The sequence below is a fragment of the Clytia hemisphaerica genome, unplaced genomic scaffold (genome assembly GCF_902728285.1).
Source record: "Clytia hemisphaerica strain Z4C2 unplaced genomic scaffold, Clytia hemisphaerica genome assembly, whole genome shotgun sequence".
Classification (NCBI taxonomy): domain Eukaryota; kingdom Metazoa; phylum Cnidaria; class Hydrozoa; order Leptothecata; family Clytiidae; genus Clytia; species Clytia hemisphaerica.
This window is the reverse complement of record NW_027103902.1, coordinates 113549-134867: the sequence shown is the minus strand read 5'-3', so window position 1 is coordinate 134867 and position 21319 is coordinate 113549. Positions and strand designations below refer to the sequence as shown.

General features: G+C 34.6%; 1 protein-coding gene across 1 annotated transcript in view; it reads left to right on the top strand.

Moving 5' to 3' along the window:
• Positions 1-21319, top strand: part of LOC136808921 (putative uncharacterized protein DDB_G0279653) — a 32615-nt gene that overhangs the window by 1944 nt on the left and 9352 nt on the right. Inside the window, exons 4-8 of the mRNA XM_067065481.1 lie at positions 270-415; positions 1531-1783; positions 2524-3078; positions 4061-4219; positions 4742-4837. Of these exons, the coding sequence (XP_066921582.1) occupies positions 270-415; positions 1531-1783; positions 2524-3078; positions 4061-4219; positions 4742-4837 (1209 nt within the window). The remainder of the gene's footprint in view (positions 1-269; positions 416-1530; positions 1784-2523; positions 3079-4060; positions 4220-4741; positions 4838-21319) is intronic.

The window sequence follows — 21319 nt, the reverse complement described above, 5'->3', positions numbered from 1 at the left end:
GTTGTCTTCAAAAAATGTTTTTGACGTCACATTCGAACATCATCAGAGCTATAATTTTCGTTTGTGTCTACAGAGAAATCTATTTGTTTTGAAAATTAATTCATGATATGCACCATTGAAATGTCTTCCATTCCACCCAATAGCTGATTGGTTGAAAGTGACTTATTGACTGATTTTACGTCACGTGAAACCAATGAGCGATTGGTTCCGCGATGTAATGTCAGAAGACATTGCAGTGGTGCATATCATGAATACCAACTTTGCCATAGAATGGGAAACTGTTATCCATAGCAGACTTACCTCACCCGTCTACCTTGCATCGTCATAAGAACACTTCAAAATATCGTCGAAAGAAGTATTCCGTTGTGGAAAATTATCTACAGCAATTGAAAAAGAAACAGTCTGATTTCCAATGGTAAGTTGATACTGGTGCATCTGAGATTCAGAAAAGACCTTAAAAATGGTTTTCGTAGGGCACCCCTTAGATCAGGGCAAATTTTTTATATTATGCTCCTAATAGGGTGTAGAATCGACAAAAATAATTTGCCCTTCTAGTCTCCTGCAGTTTTTTTAGTTTTAATTTAGTTACCTTAAGGGAACTAATTTTTGCGGGAACTAAATTTTGCGGTTTTTGCGGATTTAGGCCCAAACCGTAAAATTAAGTTCCCGCAAAATTTTTCAAATGCGAAAACCAAAGGTCGAATGATTCACAGTACGGCTCTAATTTTCTTTCAAGTGAGAAATCCGCAAAATTAAGTTCCCGCAAATATTGAGTATTAAATCTTGAACTGCGAACCGCAAAAATTAGTTCCCGCAAAAAATAGTTCCCTTAAGGTAATCAATATGCCGTGACCTAAGGGGTGCCCTACGAAGTGACTCAATTCACTACCTCGGCCGCTGGTCTATGAACAAAATGTTGAAATACTTCCATTCCAGCTTTCCTGCTTTTGTGTTATAGAATTAAATAAAAGCTTCTTTAAGTACACAAGGAAAATCTTTCTCAAAGCGGAAAAAGAAACTCCACAGCTTTTCAAATTTAGTGCAATATTTGAACCATATCGATTATTACAAGTTATTATAAGTTCTCAATAATTTTTCAAAACAGTTTGTTTTGTTACTACGTTTGCAATAGAATCTATTTTGTGAAAAAGTTGCGGCCTGAAGAATCCTCCTTGTCCATTTGCTGCAAATAACGGTCGGCCATAGTTTCTAGCGGCCATTCTAAAGGTTACTTTCTCATTTAGTCCGGCTTATAAGCTGTTTTCGTAATTTTTGATCATGTTTTAATTACATTTCTTTAGTTCCTCATACTTACCAAATTGTAAATTATAAAAACTGCTTTTTGTTTTTATGAATTATGAAGTATTTTATTCCTACCTACAGGAATAAAGAAAATCCCTTAGAAATCTCCTTGGATTCGTCGTAATTTTTATAATTTTAATTACATTTCTTTAGTTCCTCATACTTGTAAATCATAAGAACTGCTTTCTGTTTTTTATGAATTAATAAGTATTTTTTTCCTACCTACAGGAATAAAGAAAATCCTTTAGAAACCTCCTTCGCCTTGGATTCTTCAGCAACATTATCTAGCACTCAACAATCTACAGACCATGTCGTACCAAACGACCTCATCGACAACACATGCAACACTTTTAACAACAAGTTGAACGCTCATTCGCAACAAGTTGTGCCAACCAACAACAACAATTCTGCAACTTCGTCACGACTTATGGTTTCATCTCAACAAGTGACACGGTCACCAATTTTGACCAATGGAAACCAGGTATCTATTCTTTTTTGATAAACCGGTTTCCATCTTCATTATCAATTTTTTCAAATGTTTCTTTTTCAAATAGTTTCTCAAACTTAGAGGCCACTTAAATTTTAGGGGTCAAGTAAATCTTAAAAGAACCACCTTAGAACCTCCTTACAAATTGCGTGTAGGAGATGTTCATGTTCGCTCCGGAACGTTTCGGAGCAGGAAAGCAGAGCAGTTCTGTTTCGATAAAAAAAGTGCAGCGAAACCGATTCGTTCTGTTTTGTTTTGTAGCATCTAATTACTTTCACGCTTTGAATTTGGTGTTTACACAGTGTTTTTGAACCTTTTTTTGTGAAGCTTTATGTCTAAACACAGGGCACGCGCCATAAAATTGAAAGTGGGGGGGGGGCAATGAATAGCGAGTTTATGTATTTGCGCTTTTAAAGACGGTAAAGTGACTGAAGCTATTTGGAAAAACCCGCACTTCTGATCCGCAAAATCGAGGACGGTAAAAGTGCTGATTTACCGTCGTCCTCAGTTGGTCATGATCTAGTCAAATTAGAACCTTTCCGTCTCCGTCGCTGAAAAGCACATACATAAAGTCGGTAATATAGAGTCTAAGGAGGTTTAACCATGGTTTGCTTATTTTGCAAAAAGTGGAGAGGGGCTGGAACATTTTCTTAGACATTCAACTTTCTTTCGTCTTTCGCCATAAATGAGGGAAAGGGAGGCAGAAAGTTGACTATAATTCCTATATATCACAGGAATCGAACGACTTTGACCATACCGGATATCGCCAATATGCTCGCTTACAGCAACACCATAACTCAAAAAGACAACATCATATTAACCAACCGAACAATAGCAACAGTCTTTTTGGTGAAGCTAATAGATTCTTAACAACTGGTGAAGTTACAAGAGATTCAATGGAGCAATGCAGCACTGATGCTCAAAACGTTTATCGTTACCACGGACTTGTACCCAATAAAAATTCTAACTCAACAACTGGAAGCTATTGCCAAACCTCCGATAGTAGGCATAACAACGAGCGACTTCGTGTCTCCAAGTCACAAAATAACAACCGTTTTCAATTGCATACTAGCCTTGAAACTCAACTCCACCATCACGATAGCTTTGAAACTCGAAACCCTCAGCCTCCGTCAGAGCTCTCGCAACTCTTCTCTTTCCAATTACCACGAAGTGATATTTATCCAGATGAAGAAAGTGAAGAGTATGGGAGAGACCAGGTTTCCTTGCTAGATGAGAATGGCTTGTTGGTTGATAGAGCGAAAAAGAATTTGTTTGGTTCGGAAAAGAAGGTTTGAAAATTTCTATTCATTATATTCATGACGTAATTTTTCATACGGAAGCACCCAGTAGACCACGTGTATTTGCCACCAATTTTGCTTCCGTATAGACTGTTATGTCATGAATATCATGAATAGGATCTTTAAAGGCAGCAAGCAAATTCATTTGATGATACCCTAATGGCGTTGCTCAATAGCGGCGTAATGATTTGAGAGCACTATATCTTTTTGGACCTACCCCGGTGGGAGGAGGTCCTTTAAATCAACCGATGTTCGTTCGTTCGTTCGTCCGTTCGTTCGTCTGTTACCAGATTAAAAAGTGGCTCAAGCAGTTTTTTACGGAACAATTTTTTTGGTCGTAAAAATCGGATTTTCTTTTTTGGGGAAATTCCATTATGTCATTTTTAGGGGAAAAGAGCATTTATCGCCATTGGATTGAGATTTTTTGCATTTTGATGTAAGATAATAATATTTAAAAGCCCCATTTTCAAAAAATAATTTTTTGGGGTAAATTTGGACCAAAATGTGCCTAAAAATGGGGTTTTCTGGACTTTGTGTAAAATTGCTTCATTAGTTTTTTCCTAATTTTTTGGACTGCTCACTACACTTATTCTTATTCTCTTGCTATTTGTACTATTTTTATCTGATTCACATCATCAGGTAGGTCCATTCAGCATGTTGCTTGTTATCCTTGAAAACTTGTGATGCAGCGCTTTTTGACGTTAGCCAGAGTTTTAACAATGCAATGGTTTCTTCTTTCTTGCCACTTTCAGGAAAAACTCTGATCAAAGATATCTGTCATCATCGTAACAAAGAAATCGATGGAAATATATAGTACGCCGTACCCACTATCTTTTAAGTATTGCATTGCATTATAGGTTAAGATCGGTTTGCTTTAGCACTATTTCCGAAGTTCTTTAGGAAAGAAGATTCCCTCGTTAGCTCTTGTTGTTTATTTATCATGCATCAGTTTTTCGGTCATCTTCTTTACAAGGTTGTAAAAGAGGAATCACAATTTGAGATGGATCCATTCAAAAAGACATCTTCGACAATAAGGAAAGATAACGGAGGTTTGGCAAGATCTGACAGTTACAATCTATTGAATGGTGCAGAAGAAGAAAGAACAAATCAAAGAGGATGTATCTGGGGAGAGGTAAGAGATAGGTTCTCGGTTGATTGATTAGAGGAATCTTCGACCTTTCTTAAGCAGGAAAAAGTGAAGCCTTAAGGTTTGTGCAGCTTTGGAACGACGGATTAAGTCTAGCAATTTCTTTTGTTTTCACGTGTTACATTGTTCGAAGCCCGTCGTCGATTGATTTCATTTTCAATTTAGCGTCTATATGAAAACCACGGGGATCACTCGTTTTGGATAGGAAAAATGACTTTATTCCTATTAAAGAATATCCTTAGCCTGGTTAACCAAGCTAGTTTTTACAAGGCCAAGATACGGCTGAAGGCAATATAGCGTTATCGGCGCTTTAATGATTTTTATGATGATGTAAGTACAGAATTTTAAGTTTGCCTTGAAAAACAGATATTCAGTCACAACTTACCATCAGATTTTACCAAGTGACTGAATCAATCAGGCCTAGATTTCTAGGCTAGAATTTCCTCTCCTTGAACACAAGTACTGTAATCACGGTTGTTCCAGAATAACTAATCTATTGTTCTTTAGGGTTATTGGAATGATACAGATGATGATGAAGATGAGGATTCGCAAGATTCCAATCTCACTCAAGAACACCCATTGTTCTCATCGAAAACAGATAAAGTATAATTTCATTTTTAATTTTGCGTTCGGTGGTTTGAGAAATCCAATTTATTTTCGGCTTCCGTTAAATTCACTGTAACAAAGCATATTTGTATCCCAGATGCATCACGCATCACTCTTTTAAGCAGCTGTCTAACCACAGTTAGGTTACCCATTGTTCTTTCTCTTTGATACCTTATCGGCCAAAACTTAGCCGGCTTTAATTATAGTCGGCCTTAATTATTAGTCGGCCCTAATTTTAGTCATCTTGTCAAAATTCAGTCACTAAGGGCCGACTAATAATTAAGAGCGACTAAAAATTTGGGCCATTTTTAAATTTACAAGCAGATGGAAAACAGGAGAAAGCTTAAATTTTGTTTAATTATATAGTTTTCATTCAGTGAAATATTTTTTCATTTACATACTGTAGTGATAAGTTTTTCGATTGAGCGAAAAGTTTTTCAATTTAGTGAAAAATCATTTAGTGAAAAGTTTTTCAATTTAATGAAAAAAAATTTTTATTTAGTGAAATGTTTTGTTTTCTTTTAGATAAATTTTCTTTTCTTTTGTAATTGTAAATTTTTTTATTTAGTGATCTTTTTTATTCAATGGATATTTTTTCATTTGTGGTTTTATAGAACGCCGTTCCGGTAAAAAATATGGCACGAGGCCAGTCCGTAGTTAGCTCTACTACGAACTAGTGTAATAGCAACGAACCGATAGCGCAGTTGTGAGAGCAATCGCCCGGCAAGCGAGAGGTCGTGGGTTCAATCCCCACTCGATTCGTTACCTTTGAGAAAACTGGGAAGTACATTAGTGCAGGATCCGTTGATGAAATCTATTACTACTACTACTTTAGTCATCTACTGTATCTACATCCTTGGTCAAAATCGATCCATTAAACTCACAACATGCAAACAAGCATTAAAAAAGTTGCCAAAATTTGCGAAAAAAGTGACCCTGAATGGGGATGAAATTCCAAATTTTCTCAAAATTCTCCGATCTTCTCATCTTAATTCCTCCAGAAAAGGTACCCTACGACGGGTAATTTTACTAATTTAGTGTTTTTGCGACTCTACCTCGGTCTCATTGAGGTGGAAAAATCACCCTCTGACAAGTGGCGCATTCCCGTCGTACCCCTTATTGCCCAAGTACACAGGGAGTTATGTTAAAATGTCATTTTTTCTTTTTCCTGCGCTGTTTCACCTTCCTTCATAACCCTGAATTTTTTGATAGGACAAAATACTGACCAGAGAGATATAAACTACAGAATGACCTCTTGTCATATTTTTTCGAGAACTGTGCCCCATGAAACCAATAAACAAAGTAAAAAAAGCTCACTAAATAAAAAAGCATTTCACTAAATGAAAAAATATTTCACTAAATAAAAAAAATATATTTCACTAAATAAAAAAAATATATTTCACTAAATGCAAAATATATTTCACTAAATGCAAAAAATATTTCACTAAATAAAAAAAATATATTTCACTAAATGCAAAATATATTTCACTATATGCAAAAAATATTTCACCAAATATAGGCCATAGAGTTTTGCTACAAATGAACAACCATAATGGTCAATCTACGATTTGCTGCTGTATTTTCCCAAAAAGAAATTAGTCAGGAAGCAGAATTCAATATCTCGAGTTAGAAGCGTTTTTGCTTAACCCTAAAAAAGAATGGGGTTGTTATATACCGTTGGAACGGAAATTTTATGCTGATTATGGAAACCCAGGTCTTAAAAAGTCTATCCTGGACGATTTTGAAAACGAGGCTGGAGTTTGCACTCCTCCGTGGTGTTTTTTTCGATTTTACCTGTTTTAGAAAAATGCTGACTGTCAGCAAAGTAAAGGTTTTTAGAATTTAATTTTTTTTGAAAATTGCTACCAATAGAATTGCCTTTTAGCAAAAAATTCAAAATTTTTGAAAAAAACATTTTTTGCACTCCTTCTTGGAGGTTTTTTTGCAAAAATCAGCGTTTTTACAAAAATATACTGCTAAAACAAGTCTGCTGGCAACTGAAATCCGGTTCAAATGACCCCTTTAATGGTTTTGACGGAAGAACTATATCTTACCACGACAAAAAAACCGAAAACTGCTGTCAAAAAACAATTATTTGGCTTTTTGCTCTCCTTCTTTGGTGTTTTTGACAAAAATCGATTTTAGCCGTTTTTAACTAAAATTCGACTTTTACAAACTATTCCCTTAATTTTGGAAACTGAATGCCTTCGTATCTCTAAAAGTTATTCTCCATTATGTAAAATGATGAAAAAAATCAAAAGTTGATCTCCTCCGTTGATGCTTTTTGACCAAAACGTTATGTTTTTGAACGAATTTCTGCCTAATTGTCCAGGGGAATTTCAGGCTTAATTTAGGGAACCCAAAATTTGCGTACACGTGAAATTTTTTTGATTGAAATGTGTTTATTAGGTCCTTAGGTGTGAAAAACCATCGAGTGACACTTTTCACACCTTGGGCATTTTCCATAATGGTGGAAATTTCAAAATGGCGGATTTTTTTTGAAATTTTGATGTCTCTGAACATGGACATATTATATACCGTTGGAAAGGGTTTTTCATGCTGAACAACTTTTTTGCTTACAAAAAAGGCATAAAATTTACTCAATGTGAGTAAAATGGGACAGAAGGTGTTTAAATGATGTCATCATCACCACCAAAAATTTGACATTTGCTTCAAATTATTGAAAAGGATTTTTCATTACTCACGAAAAAGTCTGAAAATCTAATAAGTAATGTGCAATGTACGAGTAAAAAGTGATAGAAGGTATCAAAATAACGTCATCACTGTCCAAAGCATTGACATTTGCTCCATTATATTGATGAATGTCTATATACCATTGAAAAGTATTTTCATGCTGATGTTGGTGCACCATAAAAAAGCACTGATTCGACTGTAGCACGAAAAAGGTTGTGTTTAATCTTGCGATGAAGGTTTGATTCAGTAGTAATTACTTAATCATTTTGAGATTCTCACATAAAAACATGCCAGTGGAGGATTTGTGACTGCCAAGGCAGTTGAATTCTTCTACATTTTACATTACAAGAGTATATCCATGTATTCGATCTTTTTTGAGCTAACATGTAGAACTATGACAGGAGAAACTTTGATAGTGTGGAAGAGTTTTTCTGCATCTTCGGAATTGCCCAGATTGTATCTGTAAAGTAGTACCTGCTTCTTGATCTTTGGGGAATAACACAGTGGCATATCCACGGGGGGATGGGCAATTCTCCCAAAAAAAAAATAAAAATTGACCAAAAAGGTCAAAGTTTTCCCAATAGAATGTGAAGGGGTCTGTAGTTTTTGTAACCTTTTTCTGGCTAAATCTGACCTTAAGGCATCCTTTAAGCTGCTTGACATTTCTTAGAAATCTTTTTTCCGTTTTTTACACTTTTTATGACCTTATTCTCACTAACTTTGAGATTTCCAATGCCATTTGTTAAGCTATTTGAACTTGCTTACAGCAAAAATTTACGCCTGCGGAGCATAACTTTCCTCTAAAAAAGGTGAAAATTTTTCCAATCTCGCCCCCGAAACGAAAACTCGTGGCTACGCCTCTATTACACCGTATGTTTATGGCGGTTGAGTGAAGTCTTCAATACATAGTCTAGCGACAGTTTAATAGAAAAGGTGCCAGCGCACTTTTATCGAAGGCATCTGTATCATTTAAAGGCGATTTAACGATGGTATTTGTTCTGTAATTGAATTGATGATTGGATTACAAAGAATCGGAATCCCAAGTCTGAAATATAGGCTTGCGTTATGATATAGTTGAGATCTTCAAACTTTTGAATCACTATGACAACAAATCATGTGTTTCTAAAAAATTTAACCAACAAATACATAAGACCTGAGAACACAGCTCTAAACTGGTAAAAGTTTTCGAAAGTTATGGTGATCGTGGACCCTATAGCAACTCTCTTTACTATCGAGGCATCAAACAGTGGAATAGTCTGTCTGAAAAAGTAGTTAAATCATCAATCATCCAAGATATAAGAATTTAAAGAAGATCTTGGAAAGAGGAAATGTTTGGGTATGATTGAAAATGTCACTATTGTTGCATATCTGTAATATCTGTATCTTGTAATAAAACAAACCAATGTGTGAGTGATTTTATAGATGCCCATGTGCTTGCTTCGGAATCTGTAAAGCTTTACTATTACTTAGTTGGGCCCCCAGCGGTTTTTGTGTTAATGCGTGAAAATCCATTTTTTTTATTGCGTGAATGCGTGAATCTGCCCTGTTTTTTGCGTGAACGCGTGAATTTTTCCTTCTCACCAAAATTTGTGCAAATTTCCCCTATCTTTGACAATTTCCCTGATTTTTTTTTTTTCCGAAAATTTCCCCGATTTCCCAAAAAATCGGGTTTGCATGAATTGAGAAAAAACTTGCGTGAATGCGTGTATTTTTGGTCCGCTGGGGGCCTCTTAGTTTGACCTGGTAATCAAACCTTTTAACCTAATCCATCGTCAAATAGGAGATCTACCTAAAGGGTTTAAGCGCCAGTTCTACAGACAGGATGTGATGTGATGTACCACAGATGCAAGGTATTGTAAAAACACACAAACGTATAACCCCAGAACTCAGATCAATTGAAAAAAGTGGACTAAAAAACCATCTCGATGATAAAAAAAGAGATTTGCCATTTCCGTTAGCACTTAGCCCCTTCAAGCTCCCCACCTGCTAAGAAATTCTCAACGGTTTATATATGCTACAGGGGTGTAAAAATAAAAATGACGATTATTGAGTTTTGCTTGATGACACCGATGGCTTCTTTGTAGCTGCCTGCTACGTAAGCGAACTAGATGAAGCGAATCTGTAATGAACTAGATTACCCTTGTGGCTCAAGCGAACAAAGAAAAGGTGGTCTAGAGAGTTAAAACCATTGGAATCTCTTCCACTTTCAATCAGTATTTCAGAGCATGACTTCTAGCCTTCGGCTTATATTTCATTGCTATTGCTTTATACTCTACATTACATCCTACATAACACATTACGCTCAAAAATTTCAGACTTTTTAGTATTAAGCGAAAAGAATGTTCAGCTCGAAAATCCTTTTCCGGGGTGTCTACAGAATTGTTCTCATTAGTTGCAAGGTTTTATGTTTTGTAGGGTCAAATTTTAGGCATTTTTCACGGTTTTCGGTTCATTTATTGAGTATCTATAAAGTTTCTCGGGGCTCCATTTGATTTTGACTGGTAGTACAATACTCTTGAACGAGGTGTGTATAAAAGATTATTTCGTAGTATTCTCGAGATTACGAGAGAAACGAGAGAAGCAAGCACGCAATGTTTTTGGAAATATTGCTTGTATAGAAAGAGACTTCGGGAAAACACAAATCGAACCACAAGACAAAATGCTCTTTTTTCAAGGTTTCAAGGAATTCCTTTAGATCATGTACACTTTTCAAGGTTGTTTGGTCTATTTTAAAGTTTCTTCATAAGCTTTTCAAGGTTTTCAATGTCCTGTGGTCACTCTCTTTTCAATAATTTGAAGCAAATGTCAAATTTTTGGTGGTGATGATGACATCATTTTAACACCTTTCGTACTTTTACTCACATTGAGTACATTTTATGACTTTTTTGTAAGCAAAAAAGTTGTTCAGCGTGAAAAACTCTTTCCAACGGTATATAATATGTCCATGTTCAGAGACATCAAAATTTCAAAAAAATACAAAATCCGCCATTTTGAAATTTCCACCATTATGGAAAATGCCCAAGGTGTGAAAAGTGTCACTCGATGGTTTTTCACTCCTAAGGACCTAACGAACACATTTCAATCAAAAAATTTCATGTGTACGCAAATTTTGGGTTCCCTAAATTAAGCCTGAAATTCCCCTGGACAATTAGGCAGAAATTCGTTCAAAAACATAACTTTTTGGTCAAAAAGCATCAACAGAGGAGATCAATTTTTGATTTTTTTCATCATTTTACATAATGGAGAATAACTTTTAGAGATACGAAGGCATTCAGTTTCCAAAATTAAGGGAATAGTTTGTAAAAGTCGAATTTTGGTTAAAAACGGCTAAAATCGATTTTTGTCAAAAAAATCCAAAGAAGGAGAGCAAAAAGCCAAATAATTGTTTTTTGACAGCAGTTTTCGGTTTTTTGTCGTGGTAAGATATAGTTCTTCCGTCAAAACCATTAAAGGGGTCATTTGAACCGGATTTCAGTTGCCAGCAGACTTGTTTTAGCAGTATATTTTTGCAAAAACGCTGATTTTTGCAAAAAACCTCCAAGAAGGAGTGCAAAAAATGTTTTTTTCAAAAATTTTGAATTTTTTGCTAAAAGGCAATTCTATTGGTAGCAATTTTCGAAAAGAATTGAGTTCTAAAAACCTTTACTTTGCTGACAGTCAGCATTTTTCTAAAACAGGTAAAATCGAAAAAACACCACGGAGGAATGCAAACTCCAGCCTTGTTTTCAAAATCGTCCAGGAAAGACTTTTTAAGACCTGGGTTTCCATAATCAGCATAAAATTTCCGTTCCAACGGTATATAACAACCCCATTCTTTTTTAGGGTTAAGCAAAAATGCCATTTTTGGATTCTGCTCCCCGACTAAATAGAGTATGTGTGGTTTAAAACCTACACGCCCTTATCTCTATTAGTACTCTGTTAACACGCAACGTTGTTTGAGCATTCATCTAACGTCAGGCGGATATAAAATTTTAGATGAACGTTGAAAAGACATTTTGGGCCAGCAAGCTTGTTTTTCATTTGGCAGTCCTGGCGGTTTTTTAATGCCAGAAAGAAGCTGATTGTTATCTTTTGAAAACACGAAAAAACTTCATTCTACTAAAAGTTGGTGATATAATCTCGATTCTTCTACATAACACTGTGACATTAATTAGAAAGAATGTCCTAGTCTTTGGTCAACAGAAAGATATTATCCTCACTGTAACNGAGTTTAGGGGACCGGCCCCGATCGTTGGGTTGACATCCTTTTACAATAATTTTTTGATGTTGTTGTTACTAAAAATCACTAACTAGCGGCCTGGACCGGTCCAACGAGCGGTCAGGACCAGTCTAGACTGTGGGGGGTTACTCGATTTTGAAACGACGTTGTGGTACCCTTTATAAACAGTGCAGCTCAATATGGTTGAAAAGGTATATGTACCCTTTCAGTGTATTTTCTCATGATTTACCCAACCATTGGCATTATAGAGCGCTATATTTTTCAGCTACGCAAAAAAAGAAGCTTGGAAAATGTTCTGTTTCAAAGAAAAACTGAGAAAATTATTATTGTCAGCTGTGTAATTATCAGACAATAGAAACTTTTTCAAAAAAACGAGAAGTAAAAACCTTTCTTTTTAGTTTTTATCAATTATTTTTAATTTGTTTTAAAATTTGACCCACTTGTAGTGTAATCTCGCAGAAACACACCCTTTCAATAGACCTTTTTTTAAAGAGGCATCCATGTTGAATAATTATGTACTCCAGCATAAAAACAATGATGATAAATACAGCCATGCATAATTACTGTATCATGCATATTTTAAAAATTATGCATGGCTGTATCATTGTTTTTATGCTGGAGTACATAATTATTCAACATGGCTGCCTCTTTAAAAAAAGGTGTGGCTTCTTCACAAAGACGAAAGACAAATCTGGACTTATTTCGTACTTTCCAGTCTCTTGCTTGTAGTTTTTCTGACTTTCTGGTTCTTTGTGAGTTACCGACAGATCGCCACACCGACGTGGGATTCGAACCCACTAAATACAAAGTTCTGATGTTTTGAAACCCAATGCCTTATCCACTGCGCCACGGATTCATGCCAGGATAGCGATTCTGACGGCTATTTATATTGTACAAACTGCAGACCAGACTGTATTAAGAAAAAATCACAAAAGAGTGCTTGTTTCGAGCTCCAACCCTAACCCTAACTGATAATAACCCAATTCCTAGCCAATCTGAAACGTAACCACACCCAAACCACACCCATTCCCAGCCCTACCAGGTCGCCTGCAGGTCCTGACACTATTCCCGCATACCGGATCCGAAAAATAGATACATGTCTTTCGTCTTTATGAAGAAGCCTTCACCTTAAAAAAAGGTAGGTCTATGCATTTTGGGATGCTGAAAAAGCCCCACCCTTAAAGGGACATTAAAGTAGTAAAATGTAAACATTGCACCATTGCACACCACGTTTCATTTTTTAAAGAGAACAATTAAAATCACATCATCTTGCATCTTGCTCTCGTCGAGTTCGGTCGTGCTCTTTTCAAAACTTCAAAAAGGGCGTGTGATTTTCTGACTTGTTTTTAATATTAAAGTTGCTTTGATATTATACTAACACAATCATCATGGAGGAATATAATATTACTCAAAGAAAAAAGCAAAGATCAAGTTCACTAACTTCATCAGCTCCATCAAACATTCAAAGTCATGAAAAGGATGCCTCCACTCACATTGAAGGAAATATTTGGTTTTTTGATTCAACAAACACTGATCAAACAGATAATAACAATCAAGAGGAAGGTATGCTCAGTCCACCTATGGTAAATCTTCTCCTTTCACAAAGAACCAAATGGACTTCATTAATCTATTATTAAATGATCAAAAAAGAAAACCTGACCAATGAAATCAACAAAACTTAAGAATGAACTTAAAACCAAGATAAACAAATCTTTCGACTAGAGAAAGACTGATGATATTCAACAAATGTTCGCCGCAACAACATTGAAATCCATGGTATCCCCGACACAGTTGAACAGAAAGATCTGGAAAAGAAAAGTTGTAGAGGTTTGTTCAGCCTGAATGTTCATGTCAAAAAGCAAGATATTGAGGCTTGCACCGTTTAGCAGATAAGACTAAGGGAATACCCGAAAAAGACTATTGTACGCTTTACCAACAGAAAGTTCTGCGATGACCTTCACCGAAACAAAAAAATGCTTAAAGATGGTAATAACAAAACATTAGAAGGAAATTCCACCAATATGGACTTGATAATTCAAAAACTTTCATCAACAACAATCTTTGTCCCTATAACAAATTCCTCTGGGGTAAATGCAAACAATTACATACTGCACAGCTCATTGACAGATTCTGTGTCTTCAATGGGCAATTTTATCAATGACATCCCAAATGAAAGTAAAGGACTAAAATATCTCATATGAATGCACTGAAGGTAAGTTTCCCTGGTTTTGACTTTGATGCCAAGTTTACATAAGTATTTTTCTTTATTTTAATCTTAATCAGATTTTCTGAATTCCTTTTCTCTATTCCTGTTGTGTTTTAACAATTTTCTACAAGTCCCTTTTACTATGCCGGACGTAAACGACAACTGTCCTTGTTCAATCTGTGGTAAACAAATAATCAATGATGCTATTTTTTGTAACTCATGTAATTTTTGGGTCCACCCTAAGTGCAATCATTTAAGTCAGTTTGAGTTTGATAGGCTGGCTGATTCTGATGATTCAGACCCCTGGACCTGTATTCGCTGTAATTTGAACGCTTTGAATCATGTTGATAACAGTTTGTGAATATTTTGATGAATCTTCCTTTAACTCTGAAAACTTTGACAACAAGAACTTGTCTTTTCTTCATCTTAACATCTGTTCCATAACAAGCATTTCGACAACTTCCCACACTTTTCTTAGCAAAAAAATAAATCACAGATTTAAAATTATTGGCATCACTGAAACTAGAATTCGTTCAGAGCATATTGATTTCCCTATTGAGGATTATAAATCTTTTCATACACCCACTGAGGCTGAAGCTGGTGGTTCTTCACTCTACATTGATGAAAATCTGAAGCCTTTTCGAAGAAATGATCTTGAAAACCTCCTTTATGTCCCTAAATTTCTTGAATCAACTTTTGCAGAAGTCTTTGTTGGAACATCTGATCTGATTGTAGGTTCAATCTATAAACACCCAACACTCAAAATTAAAGATTTTTTACCCAAAATTTGGTCTCTCCTTGATAAAGTAAGCAAAGAAAACAAAACTTTAGTTTTATTAGGGGATTTCAATCTAGATCTTCTTGAGTTTGAATCAAAACCTGAATGAAATTTTCGAATTCCTTGATATCCTCAGTAGTTATTTAATCAAACCACACATAACCCTTCCTACAAGAATCACTGATAAATCTAGAAATTGATAGACAATTTTTTCATTTCTCCAACACCTACTGCACCAGTAGTGGCAATTTCATTACTGGAATAGCTGATCACCTTTTACAATTTTGTATTTTTAATAATTCTCAATTTGATAACTTATATGATAAAACAAAAGGCTATTACAAGATTGGAAAAATTTTAACCAACAAAATTTCAGTAATACTTCAATGATTTCAACTGGGAAGAAATTTTAAAAATTGATCAAAATGACCCAAATATTTCATTTGATAACTTTTACAGCAAACTTGCAGAATTGATTAATGAGAATGTACCCATTAAAAAATTTCCAAAAAGCAAAAAAAAAAGAAAAAATTAAAGCCATGGGTCACAAATGGTATATCTACCTCAATGACAGTCAGAGATAAACTTTTAAAAAAATCCATCAATGCTAAAGATCCATCAATGAAGCTAAACCTACGTCAAAGATACAAATTTTATAGAAACTTAATCATCAATTTACTGAAAGCCAGCAAAAAGAATTATTTCAAAAATTATTTCTACCTAAATTCTACCAAACCCTAAAAAAAGCTGGGAAGCTATAAATGAAATCATATACAAAAGAAGAAGAACGTCTAATATTGTCTTAAAAAACTCTTCTAAAAAAACGAAATCATTTCTGAGCCTACTGAAGTTTCTAATGAGTTTAATAAATTTTTCACTACCATAGCAACTAAAATTCAAGCTGAGATACCCAAACATTGGAGATTTTAAAGAATACATAAAAAGACCAACATCAGGCAACTCATTTTTCTTACCCCAGTTAACAAGGATGAATTATTAAACATTTCAAATCCCTAAATCACAGTAAAAGCTCAGGTGATTTTTAGTATTCCTGGTAACATTTTTGACACAGTTCAGACCCCTTGCAACTATTTTAGAAAAAATCCTAAATCTCACTTTTCAAACTGGAATTTTTCCAAACTCCCTTAAAACTATTAAAGTAATCCCAGTTTTCAAAAATAAGGGATCTAATCAGGATGTTGATAACTACCGTCCAATTTCACTATTATCGAACATTGATAAAATATTTGAAAAACTTGTTTTCTCAAGATTAATGTCTTTCCTAGATTTCCATGGTATTCTCTCAGAAAGACAATTTGGCTTTAGAAAAAATCATTCTCCAAATCTTGCTAATCTCTCTCTTATGAAGAGATTCGTAGGTCACTAGATGATAGCAAGTTCTCCTGTGGTGTTTTCATTGATCTGAAAAAAGCTTTTGACACAGTTGACCACAAAATCCTACTCAAGAAATCAGAACTCTATGGTATCTAGGTATTCCCAATAATTGGTTTCAATCATATCTTCTATAAATAGAATTCAATATGTTTCATATTCAGGTGCAAATTCAAACGCACGTAAAATCTCAACAGGTGTTCCTCAAGGTTCTGTTCTAGGCCCTCTTTTATTTTTAATTTACATTAATGATCTATGTAATGCAATTGAACATTCCCTAACCTCCCTTTTTGCAGATGACACGAGTCTAATCTACTCAGATAAATCTCTTATTAACATTGAAGAAAGTATCAATGCAGATCTCCAAAATCTTTATATATGGCTTTGTGCAAACAAAATCTCTTTGAATGTAGCTAAAACTAAAATTCTACTTTTCAGGAATGTACACAAACAAATCAAACATAATCTTCAGCTTTCGATTAAAATAATATTCCCCTAAACTTAAGCGAATCAGTCAAATACCTTGGAGTAACTCTTGATCACTTTTTAAATTGGAGAATAAACACAAACAATCTATGCTCTAATTAAGTAGTGCCAATGGAATAATTCTAAACTCAGACATTTTGTTCCTCTATCTACACTACTTCAGATTTATTATGCTCTATTTTTTTCGCATCTTAATTATGCTTGCCAAATCTGGGGTCAAAAACATAACTATAATGTGGAAAGAGTCTTTAAACTTCAAAAACGATGCTGCTTACGAATCATGACTTTTCTTGATTTCAATGCTCACTCTAGTAAAATCTTTTATGAACTTAATCTTCTTAAAATTTTGATCACATTAATCTACTAAATATAACTCTGCTCACAGGATCTTATGTGGCTTTTCTCCAAGACTCAAGAATCTTTCTCTCTAAACTTTTATCAACATAAACAAGAACCAGAGGGAAATCAGTGCGTCTTCTTTCAGGCCTCTTTCAGAACTTTTATGTATGGTACAGAATCTATCACCTATAGTACCATTGTCCAGTGGAATTATTACAACAGAATTTTCCTGCTTATCCTTGACTGACTTAACTGGTTGTGAACTTAGGATAAAACTTACACAATTATCTTGTATCTGATTACTAATTGCTTTGATTGAACAGTGACAGTAAAGTATAAAACTTTTATTATTTTTTTTTTTTTTTTCTTTTTTCTTGAATTACTTCAAAATTCACCTTTCAAAATCATGTTTCCATTTTGATATACCTAAATACTTATTTAATTTATTTATAATAATCTCATTGATTATATTACATACATATTTTTTTTCTTTTCTTTTTTCTTTTTGTCTATTTCATTTGTGTATTTTTCTATTTTTTGATATTTTAAGTTTAGTTTTCTACTTTTTGTTCTCCTCCTTCATTTTTATTTGTCTGTTTTAAGACTTTTACGTGTTCAGTAGTTTAAGAAATTCTTCCTAATTATACTAGTATTCCTTGGAATTACAAAAAGGTGGCCCATCTCGAATAGCTTGCTAATATGAGGTCTCCATTCTAGCATTGTTTAGTTTTATTATATAATTTAACATAAAACTTTGTATCATAATATTTACTACTACAATCATGAAAAATAAAATACTACTACTACTACTACTCACATACATGCAGTGTAGACCTAACTCTTCACAAAAAAATTACGGGAAACGCATGTGTGGACTTTGTACCCTATGCTGCACTCAAGCACTTAAGCCAAAGTCCCGCAAAGGCGGGACAAAAATCAGTTTTTTGAAGTTTGCAAAAAAACGCCACATAGAAGATCTTTCAAATTCAGTATGTGAATAGAGCACTAAAAATACAACTTTTCTATTTTTCCTTTTTGATTACTATCCATTGATGACCCGCGGCACTATCGTAAAGCTAGAATCGCTTCGCGTACTCTTCGCTTGAGAAAATGATTGACAGATTGAAGTTTTTCACCCGCGCAGGAGTTCTGTGAGCGTTCTAGGCTCAATCCTCGGACCGCGGATCGTGTTCAAAAAAGAATGACATAATTCAACTTTTTTAGTGATGATTTAAAAAAGCCTATATAATGTGATATTTTGTGGCTACAGTTAAAAAAATTTATTCCCATGTCCCAAAATGACAAAAATTTCTTTTGCATTTGAAACGAAATTTCTAGTGATTTTCAGTGGCTAGTAATTAGCCTTTAAAGTGTGTGAAAGATTGTGGCTAATTTTTTGAGTGGCTAATTCTACCAACTAATTTCAAAAAGGTGTAGCAACTTCAATTTAAAAGATCAGTCACCCAAATTTTGCACAGGTTACATTGAATAATAAAATTTTGAGATTATGTGAAAAAATGTGGGCTATTGATCCTTGAAAGTGAAATAATGTGGTTAATAGACTTAAAATGCACCCAGAGACAAAAGTATTGAATAAAAAAGTCTAATCGTGGAATTTGAAAGTTTTTTGCTTGAGATGATACTTATTGAATGGTTTTGTTCTCATTTTCTGAGGATACAGCATCAGAAATGTGAATTTAAGTGGCTAAATACTCCTTGCAATTGTGATGTTTGACTTGCGGGAAAACGTTTCAACAGGCATTTTACGTACTGACTTTATTTACCATGTAAAAAAGCTGTAGTTATGAAATTTTGGGATATTGTGCTGAATATGTGGCTAATTCCATAGAAATACTTTTTGTAACACTTCCTGTATGATTTTGTGTTAAAATGTGTGGCTATTTGCATACTTAGTAACTAGCAGTTTTTCTTCATTTTAAGCCTAATTTGTAGATTTCCCCTGTCATGTTTTATTGCCACAATTAATCACATATCAATTTTAAAGAAAGTCATGCAAGGTATCAAAAGAAAGCCAATGGAATTTTCAAAAGTTTAGCCAAGGTTATTTTTTCACTAACGACGTGAAAAAATGTGGGTAGCCTTTTTAATAATCCGGAAATTTTAGTAAGTTTTTTTAGCCACGTAGAATCACAGGGCAACTATTAGTTGATACTTTTGAATTCAGAAAGTGAAAATTTGATCTTCAAGCTATAGTCTCAAACAATTCAGGTCTTTGGAATTCTTTTGTGAATGGGTGTGGCTACCATTTAAAATAAGGGCCTTTTTTCAAAAAAGTGTGACTATTAGCCGCATGATTTCACAAATTAGTAAGTAAAATACTTCAAATATGTTCTATTTTTTACTAATTTTTCAAGAACACCAGATTCATTATTTTCATCACTAGTATTTATTTTTATATTGTTTTTTTAATTATTGAAAAAATATCAATACAGCGAGTTCGAGCCACAATTTCTCACATTTATCACTTGAAATTCTTTCACATAAGTATATCTTAGAAAAGTTCAATCTGTGATCTTCAACTTTGAACCAGTTCAAAATGTGGATATTCAATAAGTGCTTAATTGAGGCTATTTCAAAAAAAGATAGAAAAAGGGTAATAATAGCCTCAAAACTACACATTTTGATAAAAAAAAAATTCCAGTGAATTCCTAGAGTCCTAATCCACAATCCTGTATTTTCCCCTCTCTCGTGAAACACTTGCTGAGAAGTTACACGACATTATCCAAAATCAACAAAAATTGCATTTTTCCAATGTGTCATTCTTTTTTGAACAGAATCCGCGCTAAAAATGGTAGACTGAGCTGTGATAGATCATTTCGATGGAAGTTGTTGGAATGTTTACAAGGCTCTTGACAGAAAATCATTTGTTTTATTGTCAATGATGACAGTGCGGTTATTAATTTTGTTAGATCTGACAAATTGATGTTTGTAAGTGCACTTTATAGTTTTGATTCCCATTGAAGAATCATATTCTGGTTTTCATGTTATTAGATGCTGTTTTAGAGCTTTAGGTCTGTACACTGACATGTCCAATACATACAAACATTTTTTATTTTGACATGTGACATTTGTTTTGATTTTGTATCCGCTGCATACAATTTGTTTTTACAAATCTCACAAGTACTGTTATGTCCCTTTAAGTGCGGCACATGATGTAGGCCAGATCATATGAGTGCCCCCCCCCCGCCCCGGTGGCGGCATGGTTTTAATACCCAGACGGTGTCAATCGAACGAATCGAACGCCGAATCAATCGAACGCAATTGAACGCAATCGAATAATTGCAATTCGATTGTCGAACGCAATCAAATCGCAATCGATATTACCCAGGATTTGCTGTTCTATTGCTTCGATTACGTTCCATTGTATTCGATTACGTTCGATTGATTCAATTGTATTAGATTTTATTCGCTTTAGTATGGTACTTAAACGCTCGGCCGCCCACGCTAAGAAGCTCTAACAGAGTGATCCAATTTAATTTAATCGCAATTCAAACTCATCGTACATAATCGAAGATTAATCCAATGTAATTGACAATCAATCAAACCAATCGAACATAGTCAACAATCAATCGAACCAATCTAACCTTACTCGAACGCAATCGAATATTACCCAGGAATCGGCCGTTCGATTGAGATTCGATTACTTTCGACAATCGAATCGCAATTATTCGATTGCGTTCGATTACGTTCGATTGGTTCGATTGCGATTTTTGTTCGAAGTTGTTCGATTCGACACCATCTGGTAATACTATGTCTATAGTAGCAACTCCAGAAGATTTTTCAAGTTTTAATTTTTTTTTCAAAATCTATCCTATCTTGTAGAGCTTTGAAAAAGAAAGAAAGTGAAGGGTCATAGGCCTCCAGAGGATTAGTGGTTGTAAAGATATTGACTAAAAATGTCAAAAAAAAGGTTAGGAAAATAGCTTGGAAAAATTCGAAAAATGTGTCAAAAAAGAAAAAAAAGAAATTTTCCAGTCATGCTTCTTAAATTTTGCATATCTCTTTTTCCAGTGTACCGTAGGACGGGGTGAATCGGATACCCGGGGTGAATCGGATACCCGGGGTGAATCGGATAATTTGTTTAATCGCCTCTCATACTTCACTGACGATGTCTTTTTCCATTCTGTTTTCAGATCACGTTCGCTGATCGATCAAGCTATCGGAAAAATATGACTTCGAAGATTTGGAACATGTTCTTCGAAAATTGAAGAAGAAAACCTTCTGATTTTCGGACCGTCTTTTGAAATGCCGAATAAGAAATAATGAAGCGACCGTGATTGGAGATTCCTTTGGCATTGTGTTCTACGAAAGCCAGTTGTATACAATCTTTGGTTCACTAAACGA